Raw genomic sequence first — 17,753 nt, forward strand, 5'->3', positions numbered from 1 at the left:
AACAAATGCCTTTCAAATTTTAATATGTTGTTCTTAATTGCAAAATTGAGGCAAAGTTTAATATGGAGAATTTTCACTTTTGCCGTTAAGGAGTTATGGCCCGTCATTGTTTTAACAATGACACTAATAAATGAAATAGAACCCTGTTTGCTGTCATTTTGAGAGCCTTTTGTTAGTTTATAATCTGTTGAAAGATGAATATGCTAGGTATCCACTCCTAGATAGATTACTATTCCAATTAAAGCACTACAGAAAGGTGTTGGTTCACCATTGTCAAACACAGTTTTATGAGTTATATGAAAACAAGAGAAATAACTAATATTCAGTTAAAAGAATAAATTTAGAAATGACAAATGTATTTCACTTCATTGTATTAAATTAATTTATTTTAGAATAGGAAATGGAAATTTAGAGTTAGATTTTGACAGTGACCCTTTAGACATCAGAAATCCAGATACCCATGTTAAGGATTATTCTACCATTAACAGAATACAAGCAGAATCCAAACCACGATACAAAGTTTCACTCAGGGTATGTATGATTTTGATGTTGTGTTGCTCATGTAGGTCTTGGAATTGTGAAAATATTTTGTCCTAATTTCAACTAAAAATTATCAAGACATATAACTTATGTTAGTGATATGTGATATGTTATGATTATGAAATCTGTAAATGTGAAAATGTGTAAATTATATTGGAATTGCTAGACAAGCAAAGATACACTACAGCTTGGATGGAACTTGTCATTACAACCTGTCCTTCAAAATTAACATCCTGCCAGGACTGTTTATAGCTGACTTCATAAAAAACAAAGTTGTATATTTTTTTTATTCTCTCTTGAAATTTTGCTGAAAAGGAGACACCCAGTATGTACTATTGTAACAACAAGGGCTTAATGTGTTTGTCTCGCCTGCGACGAAAGTTGTGGAAGACCAGGCATAGGTGTTACTTTTCCTGTGTCATGTGTGTCAATGACGACTGGGACAGTGTCAAAAATTTGTTAGTTTTCTTCTTAAGACGGTTTGATTGGAACTAATTGTGATGGATCAATGATATTAACTATAAAGTTGCATTATATCAGTACATATCAGTGTGAAAACTATTTTGAGGCCCTGTCCCTAGGTCATGGTCCAGCGACTCAATTAATAAGCAATTTTCAATATTAAGTTTTCTGCTTAAGTTAGTTTGATAGGAACTACTTGTGATAGATGAATGATATTTTCTTTAAAGTTGCATTACTATCATTTCATATCAGTTTTAACAACTATTTTGAGGCCCTGCCCCCATAGGTCATGGTCTAGCAACTTTCTATTAATAAGCAATATATAAATAAGTTTTCTGCTTAAGTCAGTTTGATAGGAACGACTTGTGATAGGTGAATTATATTTTCTTTAAAGTTGCATTACTATCATTACATATCAGTCTAACAACAATTTCAAGGCCCTGGCCCCAAGGTCATGGTCTGGTGAATTTGAATTAATTAGCAATTTTAAGTTTTCTGCTCAAGTCAGTTCCAACACTGATAGTAGATTGCTTGGATTTGAAAAAAAAGCATTTTAATGGCCATACTGTCAAATCATAAACAGGAAGTGGATGAGAGAATGTCAAATCTTCTAATATATTATGGTGGCAATATTTTAAATCATCAAGTGATCATACATAAGCTTCACAAGTTGTAATTTGTTTCAATTGGCAAACTCTTTTTCTTTGTATTAGCCTCCTGTTAAGTAGAAGAACCTCCTTATGGAGTTTTTCACCTTAGTAATAAGATTATGTACAGCACATACATATTTAACTAAAAAACAATTTTTTTACATAGCATTCTTTATAGATAACAAACCTTACAAAAAAGAAATTGTATTCCAGATAGAAAAATGGGGTTCAGATGAAATTTGGAATATATTTAAACATGTCTTTAACATCATTACAATACTTCTAATGGAAAGGGTAATTACTTTTTTCTTTGATATGAAATGATTTACCCAAGTTGGCTACTTAAGACCTTCTCATATGCCAGTAATTTATGAAATTGTTAATGAACTCTTTTAGTGTAAATAGATATTCAAAAGGGTTATAGTTACGGTACTGTTGTCAGGTTATTAAAGATGGCATTATTTTTAATTAATATTGATTCACTCATAGGGTCTTTGAATCGGAAATAAACACATTTATTATAAAACCAGTTGTTGGCATGACACAGGTTATGTTCTTCTCATATTTTTTATAATGGTATGATACTAAACCCCTAACAGGAGGGATTGTGCTTGATTTTCATATGATGAAGACATAATCTTTCAATCAGTTTAATTGAGGTCTGGAGCTGGCATGTCAGTAACTGCTAGTAGCCCTTTGTTAATTTTTGTATCATTGTCATTTTGCTTAGTTTCTTCTGTTACCTATTCTGACATTGGACTGTTTACTGTGCGTATTGCTGTGTGTTTGTTTATTCCACATTGGCTAGAGGTATAAGATGGTATAAGGGGAGGGTTGAGATCTCACAAAACATGTTTAACCCCACCACATTTTTGCACCTGTCCCAAGTCGGGAGCCTCTGGCCTTTGTTAGTCTTGTATGTTTTTTAATTTGAGTTCATTTATATGTTTCGGAGTTTAGTGTGACGTGCATTTTCACTGAACTAGTACATATTTTTGTTTAGGGCCAGCTGAAGCCCGACTCCGGATGCGGGATTTTCTTGCTGTGTTGAAGACCCATTGGTGGCCTTGGGCTGTTTTCTGCTCTTTGGTTGGGTTGTTGTCTCTTTGACACATTCCCCATTTCCATTCTCGATTTTATACTACTACTACAGGGGTGTTTAACAAACTTGATTACCCATGAGGGTTGGTAAATAGATATACATACTGTGCTGCTACATACTTACACATATAAAAAAAATATGGACGAGGGGGTGTAATCAAATCAAAGTATTTACAAATATATTTCAATTATTAATGCATTTTTAATTATATATATAATTAACAGTAAATATGAATAAAATGTAACTTATTTCCACTTCTGTAAATGCATAGATAAGATCATTTGAAGATAAAAACCTATTCTTTTTCAAATTTAATTTGTTTTGATTTATAAGACATTGCAGTACAAATGTTACATCACATGGTAACCAGAAAGACGATTCAGTTGGATATCACTTACCACAGCCCTCTATAAATAAGTCCTATGGAAAACACTGAACAAATATATATAGCAGCAGCAGATTATCAATTAATGTCAATCTAATTAAAGTCTGATAAATGTGACCTGCAATAATGAATTCATGTTATATATATTTATTTTTACAGGATTATTGCAGCATACTTTATCTTAAACCAAAAATGAAAATTGTTATTCGTGGGAAGAAAGTCAAGACAAAACTAATACAGAAAAGTTTATCACAGACAGAAATAGATACCTACAGACCAACATGGGCTGTATCCTTCCAAATAATCACATAATTGTTATCAGATATGATCACATTCCAGAAAGTTGTAGTGGGCTGTAGGTTCAATATTGTACACCATCAAGATTTGTGCTGGACCTTTAGTTTTCAAATGTTTACTTTTCAGCCAGATTTATTTAGTCTATCATTGATATAATGTAGCTGACAATTTAGTTGATATATTGGTAATTTTTGAACTGACTGATCTGGTTAATTTGAATATTTCTATAATATGACATTGAGATTGCATTGTCTCATGTTTGAGGCACTCCATCACTAGTTGATTTTAACTAGCATCAATCATATAAAGATAATTTAGAAAGTGGAAGAATATGGCATTGAGGATTTATTACATCACGTTAAAAAATAACGTAGAAAGTTCCTGTAAGATTGAACCACTTTTATTTGTCCATAAGTGATTGGCATAATTATGTTGTTTTAGAACTTAATTTTACTTGATCGAATAGTACATCTGGTAAAAGAGTACGATCTATAAATGTTGATTCTAATGAGATAATTAAGTTTCAATGGTATTTTAAACACATAGTAAAAAAATATTTGTTGAAACAAATAGAAGCATATGAGAAAACCCACAAATAAGGTACCGTTTTTATAGCAAATTTTCTACAACCATGAACATTAATACCAATGAAAATATATGAATATAGGGTAACTCACATTTTTTAACTGATTCCATAAAAATAGTTTGACCTTAACAGAATACAGGAGAGACCAATACCTATCAGGTTTGGATTTACATCAAGTAAAAACAGTGATGATTATGGTATTATGATGTACCATAAAAATAGATTAATACGAGCTTATGAGAAAATTGGATACCAGAAGCAGGTAAATATTTATATTCCCCAAAATAACATATTTCCAACCAAATTGTTGAAGTTAGTACATTCTCAGGTTAAAGTTTTTGTGAAGGTACTTCACCATGAAACCGGTTTCATCAACCTGAAACTTAATACACATGTTCATTGTGAGGTGAACTGTTTACATTAAATGCTAAATTAAGATTTTGAGATGAATTTACAGTTCACTAAACATGGACATATGTTAGTGTGAGCAGGGCATAGTGTCCTATTGACACATAATTTTGTTTAGCTTATGTCAGCTGTCCTTGACTTTGATTATAATGTTTCCTTGACTACTAAATTCACAGGTAAGTTTTCTATGATTAGGTCAGTTTGACAATTACAATGAGTTATTATTCAACTGTATTTGCCTTTATCTTTTTATGTTTTCAATGATAATGTGTTCATTTGTAGGTCAGCGACTCTTTTCACAAAAAATCTTACGATTAAAAGTTATACTGAAATGTGTATGACTTACGAGTATTTTTACTCTTAAGATTTTTTGTGAAAAGAGCCACAGTTTCTTACTTACTATGAGTACCAGTAATAGATCAACTTTCTTATAAGGTCTATGTAATCATGTAAGATGTATATGTAGGTTCAGTTGACCTTAAAGTCATTTTCATGGTTCATCGATGCAATGAATTTTCATGGCACATGTTACACTTATTGATGTCCAACACAGTCTTGTTTAAGACACTTAATACATGGACTACTGTGGATTCATTTATTTTCGTGGGTACCAATTGTCGTGGATTGAGGAAAACTTGTATTTTCGTGGATATTTGATTTCACGGTTTTGCCAAAGTCTGCATAAATTCCTATACAAAATTTGTAATTCGTTGGACATTGGAATTGGTGGTTCCCGGGTAAACACGAAATCCACGAAAATTGGTATCCAACGAATAATAATGAATCCACGGTAGTTAGATGTGGTATAATTCATCTGTACTATATTTACTAACCTTTCTGTTTCAGCCAAATGAACTTGGAATTGGTGTTGTTGGTGTAGTTGATTCCTATTTTCTTACTCCAATACATAACAAACAAGATTTCCAAAGAGATGATAAGTACAGGTAATTTCAAGTTTATTGTTTAAAGCATGCAGTGTGTAGATTAATTGATTGTTGGTTGCTTAACGTCCATTGGCAAATATGCAATCTGTAGAAAATTTGGGTAAGATCTATTTAATTCTGTGTGATTTATTCTCCTTTTGACAATTGGTGACTTACTAAAGAAGGCATATTTTAGAACATAAGAACTTGTACAATAATAGGTTCTAAAGGATACATCTTTCAACTGACCTGTGGATTGCTGTTTCACATTTTGTCATCCCAGGACCTTTTTTAATACACTATATGGTTGTATTGTAATACTAGAATAGTTTATATGACAAAATTGTGTGAAATTACCAAATATAATGTGTAAATAGCTAATTATAATCAAAGAATGGTGAATTAGCTATTGTGGTCCTCAAAATTATTTCACTTATTCAGTTAGTATAAAATTTCATAGAGCAAAGATGCAAGGTAAGCAGTGTGACAAGTGGAAATTTTCAGAGGTATTCATGCCAGAGTTTAAATGCCAAATCAAAAGCCTGTGAAAATTGGAACTGTATATTTTGAAAGTACAATATATATAAAGAATATTTTTGACCATGAAAATTTGAGGAAGATCAAATAGTTTCCTAAGCTGAACTTTTTTTGTTTATTTCAGTGCATTTATGACTAATGCTGCTCAAAAATTAAACGATTACTGGAATGAAAAAAGAGGAGGCAATGAGAAGACTGTACCACAAAATAAGTATGCATTATACAATGTTTCAACCAATCACATTGAATTATACAGTATAAAATGGATGTGTGTATTCCATAAAAAATGAAAACAACATGTTATAAATTTCATGCGTCCGAAGCACTTTTCTGTATTTACTTTCGTCCTGAACGCTCAAAGCTGAATATTTGAAATCCAAGGATGTATAAGAACCGAAACAGTTGAAGAGCTATATCCCATAATTCTCCTTTCATAAGCTCAAGCCTAAATGGAACAGAAGTGGAAAAAATTGACAATGGGATTGACAGACGATGATCAACTACATAAACGGTTCTTGAGAAATAATTGGCATTTTAATTTAAGAAGTCCATTGTCTTTTAAAAATTATTTTGACCTATTTTTCTAAAACTTCCTTTTGTTTCAGTTAAAACTTATTGCAGGCGTAATATCATAAAAATTGTCTCCTATTATTCTTTGTTAAATCACGCAATTTCAATTACATACAACAATTTGTATTGAAATGAAATGTAAGCTCTATTTTACAACAACACTGCAAGTGTAGTAATTTTTGTCGAGCCTGTCATGAGAGCGAGACATAGCGATCCTAGATTCCGTCGTCAGCGGCGTTAACATTTAGGTTCAGTCTGTGGTTAAAGTTTTTCTGGACATCATTAACTTTGTCAAATCTTCATTGAATTTTATGAAATTTGGACAGAGGCTTGTTTATGACCAAAATACAGTATCCGGAGCAAAATTTTGAAAATATTCATTTTCATTTTTCCGTATTTTGCTAATAAATGGACTAAGCTTTTTTTTATAGTTAACATTCAGATTTAGTCTGAGGTTAAAGTTTTTCAGTCATCAATAACTTTGTCAAACCTTCATGGAATTTTATGAAACTTGGACAGAAGCTTGTCAATGACCAAACTACAGTATCCAGAGCAAAATTTTGACTATATTTATTTTCAGTTTTCTGTATTTTACTGATGAATGGACTTCGTTTTTTTTTTTTTTTTACAGTTAACAAGTAGATACAGTCTAGGGTTAAAGTTTGTTACACATCAACTACTTTATCAAACCTCCACACATGTAGAATTTTATGAAAGTTTGGCAGAAGCTTTTTTATGATTAAGAGATATAATGTCTGAAGCAAACTTTTGAAAATATATTTTTTTCATTTTCAGTATTTTTCTGAAAGATGGACTTAGTTTTTTACAGTTAACATTTACAGACAGTCTTGGATTACATTTTTTTGACATGATAAGTTTGTAAACCTTCATGAATTGTTATGAAACTTTTACTTGGACTGAAGCTAATCTTCAAGACCAAGAAATAGCATCTAAAGAAAAAGTTTGAATTTTTTTAAAAACTCTGTATTTTACTGATAAATGGACTCACTTTTTAAGTAAAACATTACACTTTTACACCGACAGCAGTAATTGCAGGTGAGACACAGGGTTCTGTGGAACCCCTTATGAATTTTATTGTTTATGTGCTATTTTTTCATACAACCACTAGTGAGGTTATTGTTTTGGTTGTATTACGCCTTGCATATTTGATTTGAAATTGAATGCAGACTGTTTTTAATGAGACACTAAAGTAATTTTTTAGGTTAAACTTTAAATGTTGGGTTTTTTTTTTTTGGTGACCTAAGAAAACTTTGACTATGTTATTTCAGTAAAAATTGCAATTTTTTAACATGCTTAGACACACAGTTTTATAAAATGGTGCATCCAGTCAGAAAATTGTTTTGAAGGATGCATTATTTGCTTTAACGGGAACCCAGCTACAGCTTTTCATTCTATAAAAGGTTCAACATAAATTAATGAACAAAAAATTTAAAGAGAACTTTATTTGTCAACCATACATGGACAGTTCATCCATTTTCAGTCCCAAATATTGAATTTGCCCTAAAAATGTCTATACTCTAAGACCTTTTTAAAAGTATTTTGTGGATACACCTTTTAACAAATAAAAAGCATAAAAATATTTGATGACAATATTTTACAGACAAACAGTTCCTGATTGGACCTGGGCTCAGTGTGATAATTGTTTGCGGTGGAGAAGATTGACAACAGGAATGACATCTGAGGATCTCCCAGATAAATGGTTCTGTCATATGAATGCAGATGCACAATTCAAGTATGTGTAAATTTTTAATTTAACATGAAATTATATTACAATTTGCTCTGACACAAATTTCAGAGAAGAGAATTATTTGTTATCCCTACTTATATATAGTTTATGTTATATTATTAATTATATGCAACCTCCCTAGTGGACTTGTGGCAGAGTGCTTGTGTGCAAGTCTTGGAGTTTTAACAGTTTTATTCCGGCCAGATCAAAACCAAAACCAAAAAAAATGTACTAACTTGTTCTCCACCAGCAATCTGCTGTTAGCAGTAATATCAAATCATATGCATTGACATCTCAACCAATTGTTTTCTTATAAATGTTGAAATTTGGCTGACTGTGTCAATCAAGTACAAAGCATATCTTAGTGTTAAACATATTGTCATTCTGAAATTGGTTGTGAGATTGCTTGTTGTACATCTAGTCATTCATCCTATTCTCAGTCCCAAATTTTGAAATTAAAGCCTAACAACTTGGATGATTTAAAATATTTTTTTTTAGTAAAATCTGATTTTGAAAATATTGTATGTCAGTATAAATTTAATTGGAATATTCATATTAATATGCATGTTTATTAACCTCCACTGTTGAATTTATGGATATGCTAGTATGTACCTATCTGTCTCTGTCTATTTGTCAAACTGTTTTTTTGCAAGGACAATAATCATTGTGAAGACAAGCAATATTAATTTTTAGATATATTTAAATAAAAATATGAAGATGTGGTTTGATTTCCAGTGAGTTAAACTATTTACTCAAGTCCAAAGTACAAGAATGTTAACAACTAAAGGTCACCTTGAAGCTTCAACAATGAGTTCATATTTGGTATGGTAACTTGAAATAGGAAGATATTCATATTGCCATGATTTTCCAAACAAACAAGATTAGCTTAAAAGACAATTATGAGTAATCTTAGCATGAAATAAAATCTTTTTCAAAGTTGGATAAGACAAAGGAAATAACATTATAAATTTAGTACAGGCTATGAGTTAAAAATCTCATAAAATGTTTATAGCTTACTATGCAGTATGGGTTTATGTTTATCTCATGGTTGATGGTCTTATGTTGACCTATAATTGTTTTACATCATTTGGTCTCTGATGAAAAGTTGGCAATCATACCACATCTTCTTATTTTTTGTCTCGCCTGCAACGAAAGTCGCTGAATGCGAGACATAGGTATTGCTTTTATGGCGACAATGTTGTTGTCGTTGATGGCGTCAACAATTGCTAAGTTTTCTGCTTAAAGTTAGATTGATAGGAACTAAAGATCAATAATATTTTGAATGAAGTTGCATTACTATCAGTACATATCAGTTTGACGACTATTTTGAGGTCATGGTCCAGTGACTTTAAATTAATTAGCAATTTTAAATGTTAAGTTTTCTGCTGAAGTTAGTTTGATAGGAACTACTTGTGATAGGTCAATGATATTTTCTATAAAGTTGCATTAATTACTATCACTTCATATCAGTTTAACAACTATTTTGAGACCCTGCCCCCTTGGTCATTGAATTAATTACCAATTTTCAATGTTAAGCATGTTGAGTTTTCTGCTTTAGTTAGATTGATAGGAACTACTTGTGATAGATCAATGATAATTTCTATAAAGTTACATTGCTGTCTGTACATCTCAGTTTGTCAACCATTTCGAGGCCCTGCCCTGGCTGCCCACTATTCATGGTCTAGCAACTTTAAATTAATTAGCAATGTTGCTGTCTTTTTCTGAATTTTATGCCGACAGGCGAGACATATCTCTGTGTCAACAGTTTATTTATGAAATTTAAACATAACTCACCCAATGATGACACATAGAAATCACAACTTTGTATGGCTGCCTTTGGATAACATTATATTAAAGGTCTGTTAAAAGTTGTTCTCCAAGCAATTGATTGCCTTCCTGGAAGTATTGTATAATGAAATAGTCCAAAAAGGTTATCAAGAAAGTCTGACAATGGTTGAGAAACAAACAAAACAAACAAACATCACCTACCCTGCTTCAACATGAAAATATCAATCATGATTTCAATTTAATTCATTATTTGGATAAAATGTTTTTATGAGGTCAGTCAAATAGTTCCATTTAATTTATTGAATTTATGAAATTTTCAGATAAATGAGAATGCAACAAATCTATACTGAGAATAATCTATAATTTTTGTTTTGTATTTTAGTCGATGTGCAATTCCTGAAGAGCCTGAAGATGAGGATGAAGCACTGTCAGGAGCTACTTACAAGAAAACATTTAAAAAACAACAGTAAGTTATAACACTGTAAAGTTTCTTGATTTTGACATAGGTGGTACTATTTCTCTTGAATTTTTAGCTCACCTGGCCTGTCGTCGTCGTCGTCGTCGTTAGCTTTTTACAAAAATCTTCTCCTCTGAAACCACTGGGCCAAATTTAACCAAACTTGGCCACAATCATCATTAGGGTATCTAGTTTAAAAAATGTGTCCGATGACCCCGCCAACCAACCAAGATGGCGGCCATGGCTAAAAATAGAACATAGGGGTAAAATGTAGATTTTGGCTTATATCTCTGAAACCAAAGCATTTAGAGTAAATCTGAAAGAGGGTAAAACTGATTATCAGGTCAAGATCTATCTGCACTGAAATTTTCAGACAAATCTGACAACCTGTTGCTGGGTTGCTGCCCCTGAATTGGTAATTTTAAGGAAATTTTGCAGTTTTTATACGACCGCAAAAATTAAAAATTTTTTGGTCGTATATTGGTATGACGTTGGCGTCGTCGTCGTCGTCGTCGTCGTCGTCGTCTGGCGTCGTCCGGCGTCGTCCGAAGACACATTGGTTTTCGCACTCTAACTTTAGTTTAAGTGAATGGATCTCCAATTTTACCATAAGGTTCAATACCACGAAAGGAAGGTTGGGATTGATTTTGGGGGTTATGGTACCAACAGTTAAGGAATTAGGGGCCAAAAAGGGGCAAAAAATAAGCATTTTTGTAACTTCCAGACAATAACTTGTGTGTAAGTGTATGGATCTCTCTGACATTGTACCACAAGGTTCCATATCACAAAGGGAAGGCTGTAATTGATTTTGGGGGTAATTGCCTCAAAATTTTAGGAATTAGGGGCCAAAAAAGGGGCAAAAAACAAGCATTTTTCTAGTTTCATGACAATAACTTGTGTGTAAGTATTTGGATATTTCTGAAATTGTACTACAAGGTTCCATATCACAAAGGGAAAGCTGGAATTGAGTTTGGGGGTAATTGCCCGAAAAGTTTAGGAATTGGGGGCCAAAAAGGGGCCAAAAATAAGCATTTTTCTAGTTTCCAGACAATAACTTGTGTTCAAGTGTATGGATCTCTCTGAAATTGTACTGCAAGGTACCATACCACAAAAGGAAGGCTGGTATTGAGTTTGGGGTGATGAATCATAAGGGGGTTCAAAAAATTTGGGAGGGGGGATTTTTTGTTTTTGTTTTTGTTTTTTTTTTTCCTTTTATTTTTCTTTTAAAATTTTCCATTTTAAGTTGGTTATTTCTGATTAATATTTAAAAGCAAATAATAATGATATGGTAGGAGATACACACCAAACAGGATGTGTAAATTATTATATAATAAGTATTGTGCAATAGCAAGAAATTTTCAATTGCACAGTATTGCACAATAGCAAGAAATCTTCAATTGCACAGTATTGCGCAATAGCAAGAAATCTTCAATTGCACAGTATTGCGCAATAGCAAGAAATATCCAATAGCACAATATTGCGCAATAGCAAGAAATTGTCAATTGTACAGTATTGCGCAATAGCAAGAAATATTCAATTGCACAGTATTGTGCAAAAGAAGATACTTCGTATAAATTGCTTATTTCTAACAAAAAAAGACTTGATCAATTTCAATGGGGTTTTATTCTTGAATTCTTGGGGTTCTTTAATATGCTGAATCTAACCGTGTATTAAGTTTTTGGATTTTGGGCCCCATTTTTAAATTGGTCCACATTGAGGTCCAAAGGGTCCAAAATTTAACTTTGTTTGATTTCATCAAAAATTGAATTATTGGGGTTCTTTGATATGCCGAATCTAACCGTGTATTTAGATTCTTAATTTTTGGTTCCGTTTTCAAATTGGTCTACATTAAGGTCCAAAGGGTCCAAAATTAAACTTAGTTTGATTTTAACAAAAATTGAATTTTTAGGGTACTTTGATATGCTGAATCTAAACATGTATTTAGATTTTTGATTATGGGCCCAGTTTTCAAGTTGGTCCAAATCGGGGTCCAAAATTAAACTTTGTTTGATTTCAACAAAAATTGAATATATGGGATTCTTTGATATGCTGAATCTAACCATGTATTTAGATTTTTGATTTTTGGGCCCCATTATCAACTTTGTCCACATTGAGGTCAAAAGGGTCCAAAATTAAACTTTGTTTGATTTCATCAAAAATTGAATTCTTTGGGTTCTTTGATATGCTGAATCTAACCATGTATTTAGATTTTTTATTTGTGGACCCGCTATCAAATTGGTTCATATTGAGGTCAAAAGGGTCCAAAATTAAACTTTGTTTGATTTCATCAAAAATTGAATATTGGGGTTCTTTGATATGCCAAATCTAACCGTGTATTTAGATTTTTAATTTTGGGTCCCGTTTTTAAATTGGTCTACATTAAGGTCCAAAGGGTCCAAAATTAAACTTAGTTTGATTTTAACAAAAATTGAATTCTTGGGGTTCTTTGATATGCTGAATCTAAACATGTGTTTAGATTTTTGATTATGGGCCCAGTTTTCAAGTTGGTCCAAGTTGGGGTCCAAAATTAAACTTTGTTTGATTTCAACAAAAATTGAATATATGGGGTTCTTTGATATGCTGAATCTAAACATGTATTTAGATTTTAGATTTTTGGCCCAGTTTTCAAGTTGGTCCAAATTGGGGTCCAAAATTAAACTTTGTTTGATTTCAACAAAAAATTAATATATGGGGTTCTTTGATATGCTGAATCTTACCATGTATTTAGATTTTTTATTTTGTGGGCCCGCTATCAAATTGGTTCATATTGAGGTCAAAAGGGTCCAAAATTAAACTTTGTTTGATTTCATCAAAAATTGAATTATTGGGGTTCTTTGATATGCCAAATCTAACCGTGTATTTAGATTTTTAATTTTGGGTCCCGTTTTTTAAATTGGTCTACATTAAGGTCCAAAGGGTCCAAAATTAAACTTAGTTTGATTTTAACAAAAATTGAATTTTTGGGGTTCTTTGATATGCTGAATCTAAACATGTGTTTAGATTTTTTATTATGGGACCAGTTTTCAAGTTGGTCCAAGTTGGGGTCCAAAATTAAACTTTGTTTGATTTCAACAAAAATTGAATATATGGGGTTCTTTGATATGCTGAATCTAAACATGTATTTAGATTTTAGATTTTTGGCCCAGTTTTCAAGTTGGTCCAAATTGGGGTCCAAAATTAAACTTTGTTTGATTTCAACAAAAATTGAATATATGGGGTTCTTTGATATGCTGAATCTTACCATGTATTTAGATTTTTTATTTTGTGGGCCCGCTATCAAATTGGTTCATATTGAGGTCTTAAGTGTCCAAAATTAAACTTTGTTTGATTTCATCAAAAATTGAATTATTGGGGTTCTTTGATATGCCAAATCTAACCGTGTTTTTAGATTTTTAATTTTGGGTCCCGTTTTTTAAATTGGTCTACATTAAGGTCCAAAAGGTCCAAAATTAAACTTAGTTTGATTTTAACAAAAATTGAATTCTTGGGGTACTTTGATATGCTGAATCTAAACATGTGTTTAGATTTTTGATTATGGGACCAGTTTTCAAGTTTGTTCAAGTTGGGGTCCAAAATTAAACTTTGTTTGATTTCAACAAAAATTGAATATATGGGGTTCTTTGATATGCTGAATCTAACCATGTATTTTGATTTTGGACATTGGACCATAATAGGTAAATTAAAAAAATTGAAGTTCTTAGACCACATTCTTTCTGTGTCAGAACCTATGCTGTGTCAAATATTTAATCACAATCCAAATTCAGAGCTGTATCAAGCTTGAATGTTGTGTCCATACTTGCCCCAACTGTTCAGGGTTCGACCTTTGCGGTCGTATCAAGCTGCGCCCAGCGAAGCATTTTATTGATTATGGGACCAGTTTTCAAGTTTGTCCAAGTTGGGGTCCAATATTAAACTTTGTTTGATTTCAACAAAAATTGAATATATGGGGTTCTTTGATATGCTGAATCTAACCATGTATTTTGATTTTGGACATTGGACCATAATAGGTAAATTAAAAAAATTGAAGTTCTTAGACCACATTCTTTCTGTATCAGAAACCTATGCTGTGTCAAATATTTAATCACAATCCAAATTCAGAGCTGTATCAAGCTTGAATGTTGTGTCCATACTTGCCCCAACTGTTCAGGGTTCGACCTCTGCGGTCGTATCAAGCTGCGCCCAGCGAAGCATTTTATTGGTTTATATCTCTGAAACTAAAGCATTCAGAGCAAATCTGACAGGTGGCAAAACTGTTCATCAGATTTAGATTTATCTGCCCTGAAATTTTCAGAAGAATCCGACAACCTGTTGTTGGGTTGCTGCCCCTGAGTTAGTAATTTTACAAAAATTTTGCAGTTTTTTGTTATTATCTTAGATATCATTATAATATCTAAAGTAATGCTATTAATTATGATTTTAACCTTATTTTACATGATTTCCAAAGCATCAGTAAATACAGGTGAGTGACACAGGCTCTTGAGAGCCTCTAGTTATTTGTGAGTGGTTGGTAATTTTGAAGTAATAATCTTTGGTGAATAACTTGGATTCTTTGGGGGATAAAATTAGTACGACTGTTTTTATGTTTGAATCATGCTCACAAAACATGTTTAACCCTGGCGCATTTTTGCGCCTGTCCCAAGTCAGGAACCTCTAGCCTTTGTTTGTCTTGTGTGTTTTTTAATTTTGGTTATTTGCATGTTTCAGAGTTTAGCATGGTGTCCATTTCGCTGAACTAGTATACATTGTTGTTCATGGGCCAGCTGAAGTCCGGCTTTGGGTGCTGGGACATGTGTGAGCTTACTCATTGAAAATTCTTCCATCTAAAAAGAGTTAAATCTCTTTATTTTATGCAAATGCAAAAAACTAATGTAACTCATTTTTGCATCAAGTGTCTTTGTGGTCAATTTGAAAAGCTAGTGTAACTCATTTTTGCATCAAGTGTCTTTGTGGTCAATTTGAAAAGCTAGTGTAACTCATTTTTGCATCAAGTGTCTTTGTGGTCAATTTGAAAAGCTAGTGTAACTCATTTTTGCATCAAGTGTCTTTGTGGTCAATTTGAAAAGCTAGTGTAACTCATTTTTGCATCAAGTGTTATAAACATAAAAGGGAAAACAGGAATCACAAAATAACACTGTTGATTTTCAAATGTTTTATTTCTCGTCATGAAATGTATTTTTCTTTATTTCAGGCAAGAAAAGAAAATAAAAATCAAATTTATGGCTGTAAGTATAACAGTAAAGTAAATTATCCTTATTTCTGTCAGATACCATACAATCAGACATAGATAGGGGATTGGCTGCTCAAATGTTTAAACAAGTCAAAACAAATTTCTAATCTCCAAAAAAATTATATTCAGTTTAGAACATGAAATAAAAAATCTTCATATTTTTGAATGCTTATAGTTGCATATTTTCTACTCATCCCAGAAATATTATGACTTGCAATTGAAGAACTAACCATTCTTTTATAATTTTTTTGTACATGGAAATAGGTTTTTTATGTGTTTTTGTATCATTCAATTATTTAATTGCATTTGCTAACAAAAATAATGCTGTTTTTACAGGCAGAGCAAAATAGAACACGAGAAATGTTATTAGCAGCAAAGGAAAAAGAACTTGCTAGAAAGGAACAAGAAATGAAAAAGAAAACTGCTGTAGGAGAGGTATTTACTTTAGTGTTAATTTGTGGTATGGGTACCATATTTTGTGGCTTAAGAAGAAGTTATAATTTTTGTCTCATCTACAACAAAAGTTGCAGAATGCAGGACATAGGGATGCTTTATATTTTATATATAAGAAGACTTGGATACTTCATATATTGTATACAGATGCCTCATGTTATGAAGTCCCGTTTGGCAAATGTCCATTGTCCTTAACCAAATTTTCATGGTTCACCGCCTTTTACGAGTGATAAGACAACTATATTTGGTATATGGAATCATTGCAAGGTTACATGTCTGTCAGACAGGGTACACCTGACCTTGACCTTATATTATTGATCAGTTATCAAGGTTAATTTTTGTGGTCAAGTCCATATCTCATACTATAAGCAGTAATTTCTTTTTAAGGTCAACTATATTTGGTGTATGGAATGATTCTACGGTAACATGTCTGTCTGGCCGCGTTAATCTGACCTTGAACACCTTATTTCTTTGTTCATTTCTAATCACATTATCTATAAAAATTAGTATCAATCCATAATAGATTATAATAAGTATGCTGTATAATGAATCCACTATAGATTATAATAAGATTATAATAGGTATGCTGTATAATGAATCCACTTTAGATTATAACAAAATTATAATAAGTATGTTGTATAATGAATCCATAATAGATTATAATTAGTATGCTGTATAATGAATCCACTATAGATTATAATAAGTATGCTGTATAATGAATCCATAATAGATTATAATAAGTATGCTGTATATATAATGAATCCACTATAGATTATAATAAGTATGCTGTATAATGAATCCACTATAGATTATAATAAGTATGCTGTATAATGAATCCATAATAGATTATAATAAGTATGCTGTATAATGAATCCATAATAGATTATAATTAGTATGCTGTATAATGAATCCACTATAAATTATAATAAGTATGCTGTATAATGAATCCACTATAAATTATAATAGTATGCTGTATAATGAATCCACTATAAATTATAATAAGTATGCTGTATAATGAATCCATTATAGATTATGATTATTTATTATACACCTCTTTACATGTCTATAATAATTTAGAATGACTGACATGTACAGAGCATTCTGCCTTACTGCATTTTTGGTTTCAAATTCATTGTACGTAACATCTCAAGAATAAAGGGAAAACTGATTTAGGGTCACATTTATAAACATGTCTTGATAGATCAGCTGTTTTTGTCAGTCCTAAAGGGTCTACATATTTGACAACCCTACGACTGACATTCTCCATCCGGTAACCAAGGTTAATGGACCGACTGATCCATGCTCAACTGCTGTTCACATGGAACCCTTCTCCCCATCAGTCTTCAAAGTTATACATGGCTACCACCAAAAATCACATATACTTCATCTCAAATTTAGCAAAAATAAATATATTCCACCCTCAAAATTGTCTGTACACACAGATTTGATTTAAGTCATCTCTCGAGAAAGGAACTTACAATCATTTTTCACATCCAACATATATAACCTAAAGAAATGTTAGCAATCATCAATTCAGATCTTCAAGGCCCTTGTGAGGAAAATTACTTTCACAGTTGAAAAGTTTGGCATCCGTCATTGTCCATATTTTTTGTTCTCTAAA

General features: G+C 31.9%; 2 protein-coding genes across 3 annotated transcripts in view; one reads left to right on the forward strand and one right to left on the reverse strand.

Moving 5' to 3' along the window:
- Positions 1-17,753, reverse strand: part of LOC127724703 (E3 ubiquitin-protein ligase parkin-like) — a 558,693-nt gene that overhangs the window by 491,592 nt on the left and 49,348 nt on the right. The gene's annotated exons all lie outside the window — the stretch shown is intronic.
- LOC127724657 (MORC family CW-type zinc finger protein 3-like) overlaps positions 1-17,753 on the forward strand; it is a 39,344-nt gene that overhangs the window by 14,517 nt on the left and 7,074 nt on the right. For both annotated transcript variants that reach the window (XM_052231690.1, XM_052231691.1), the window contains exons 6-14: positions 393-531; positions 3,299-3,427; positions 4,162-4,284; positions 5,277-5,374; positions 6,015-6,101; positions 8,082-8,213; positions 10,378-10,461; positions 15,641-15,674; positions 16,016-16,114. In XM_052231690.1, coding sequence (XP_052087650.1) covers positions 393-531; positions 3,299-3,427; positions 4,162-4,284; positions 5,277-5,374; positions 6,015-6,101; positions 8,082-8,213; positions 10,378-10,461; positions 15,641-15,674; positions 16,016-16,114 — 925 coding nt within the window. The remainder of the gene's footprint in view (positions 1-392; positions 532-3,298; positions 3,428-4,161; positions 4,285-5,276; positions 5,375-6,014; positions 6,102-8,081; positions 8,214-10,377; positions 10,462-15,640; positions 15,675-16,015; positions 16,115-17,753) is intronic.

This window comes from Mytilus californianus, unplaced genomic scaffold (assembly GCF_021869535.1).
Source record: "Mytilus californianus isolate M0D057914Y unplaced genomic scaffold, xbMytCali1.0.p SCAF_14, whole genome shotgun sequence".
In the NCBI taxonomy this organism is placed as follows: Eukaryota; Metazoa; Mollusca; class Bivalvia; order Mytilida; family Mytilidae; genus Mytilus; species Mytilus californianus.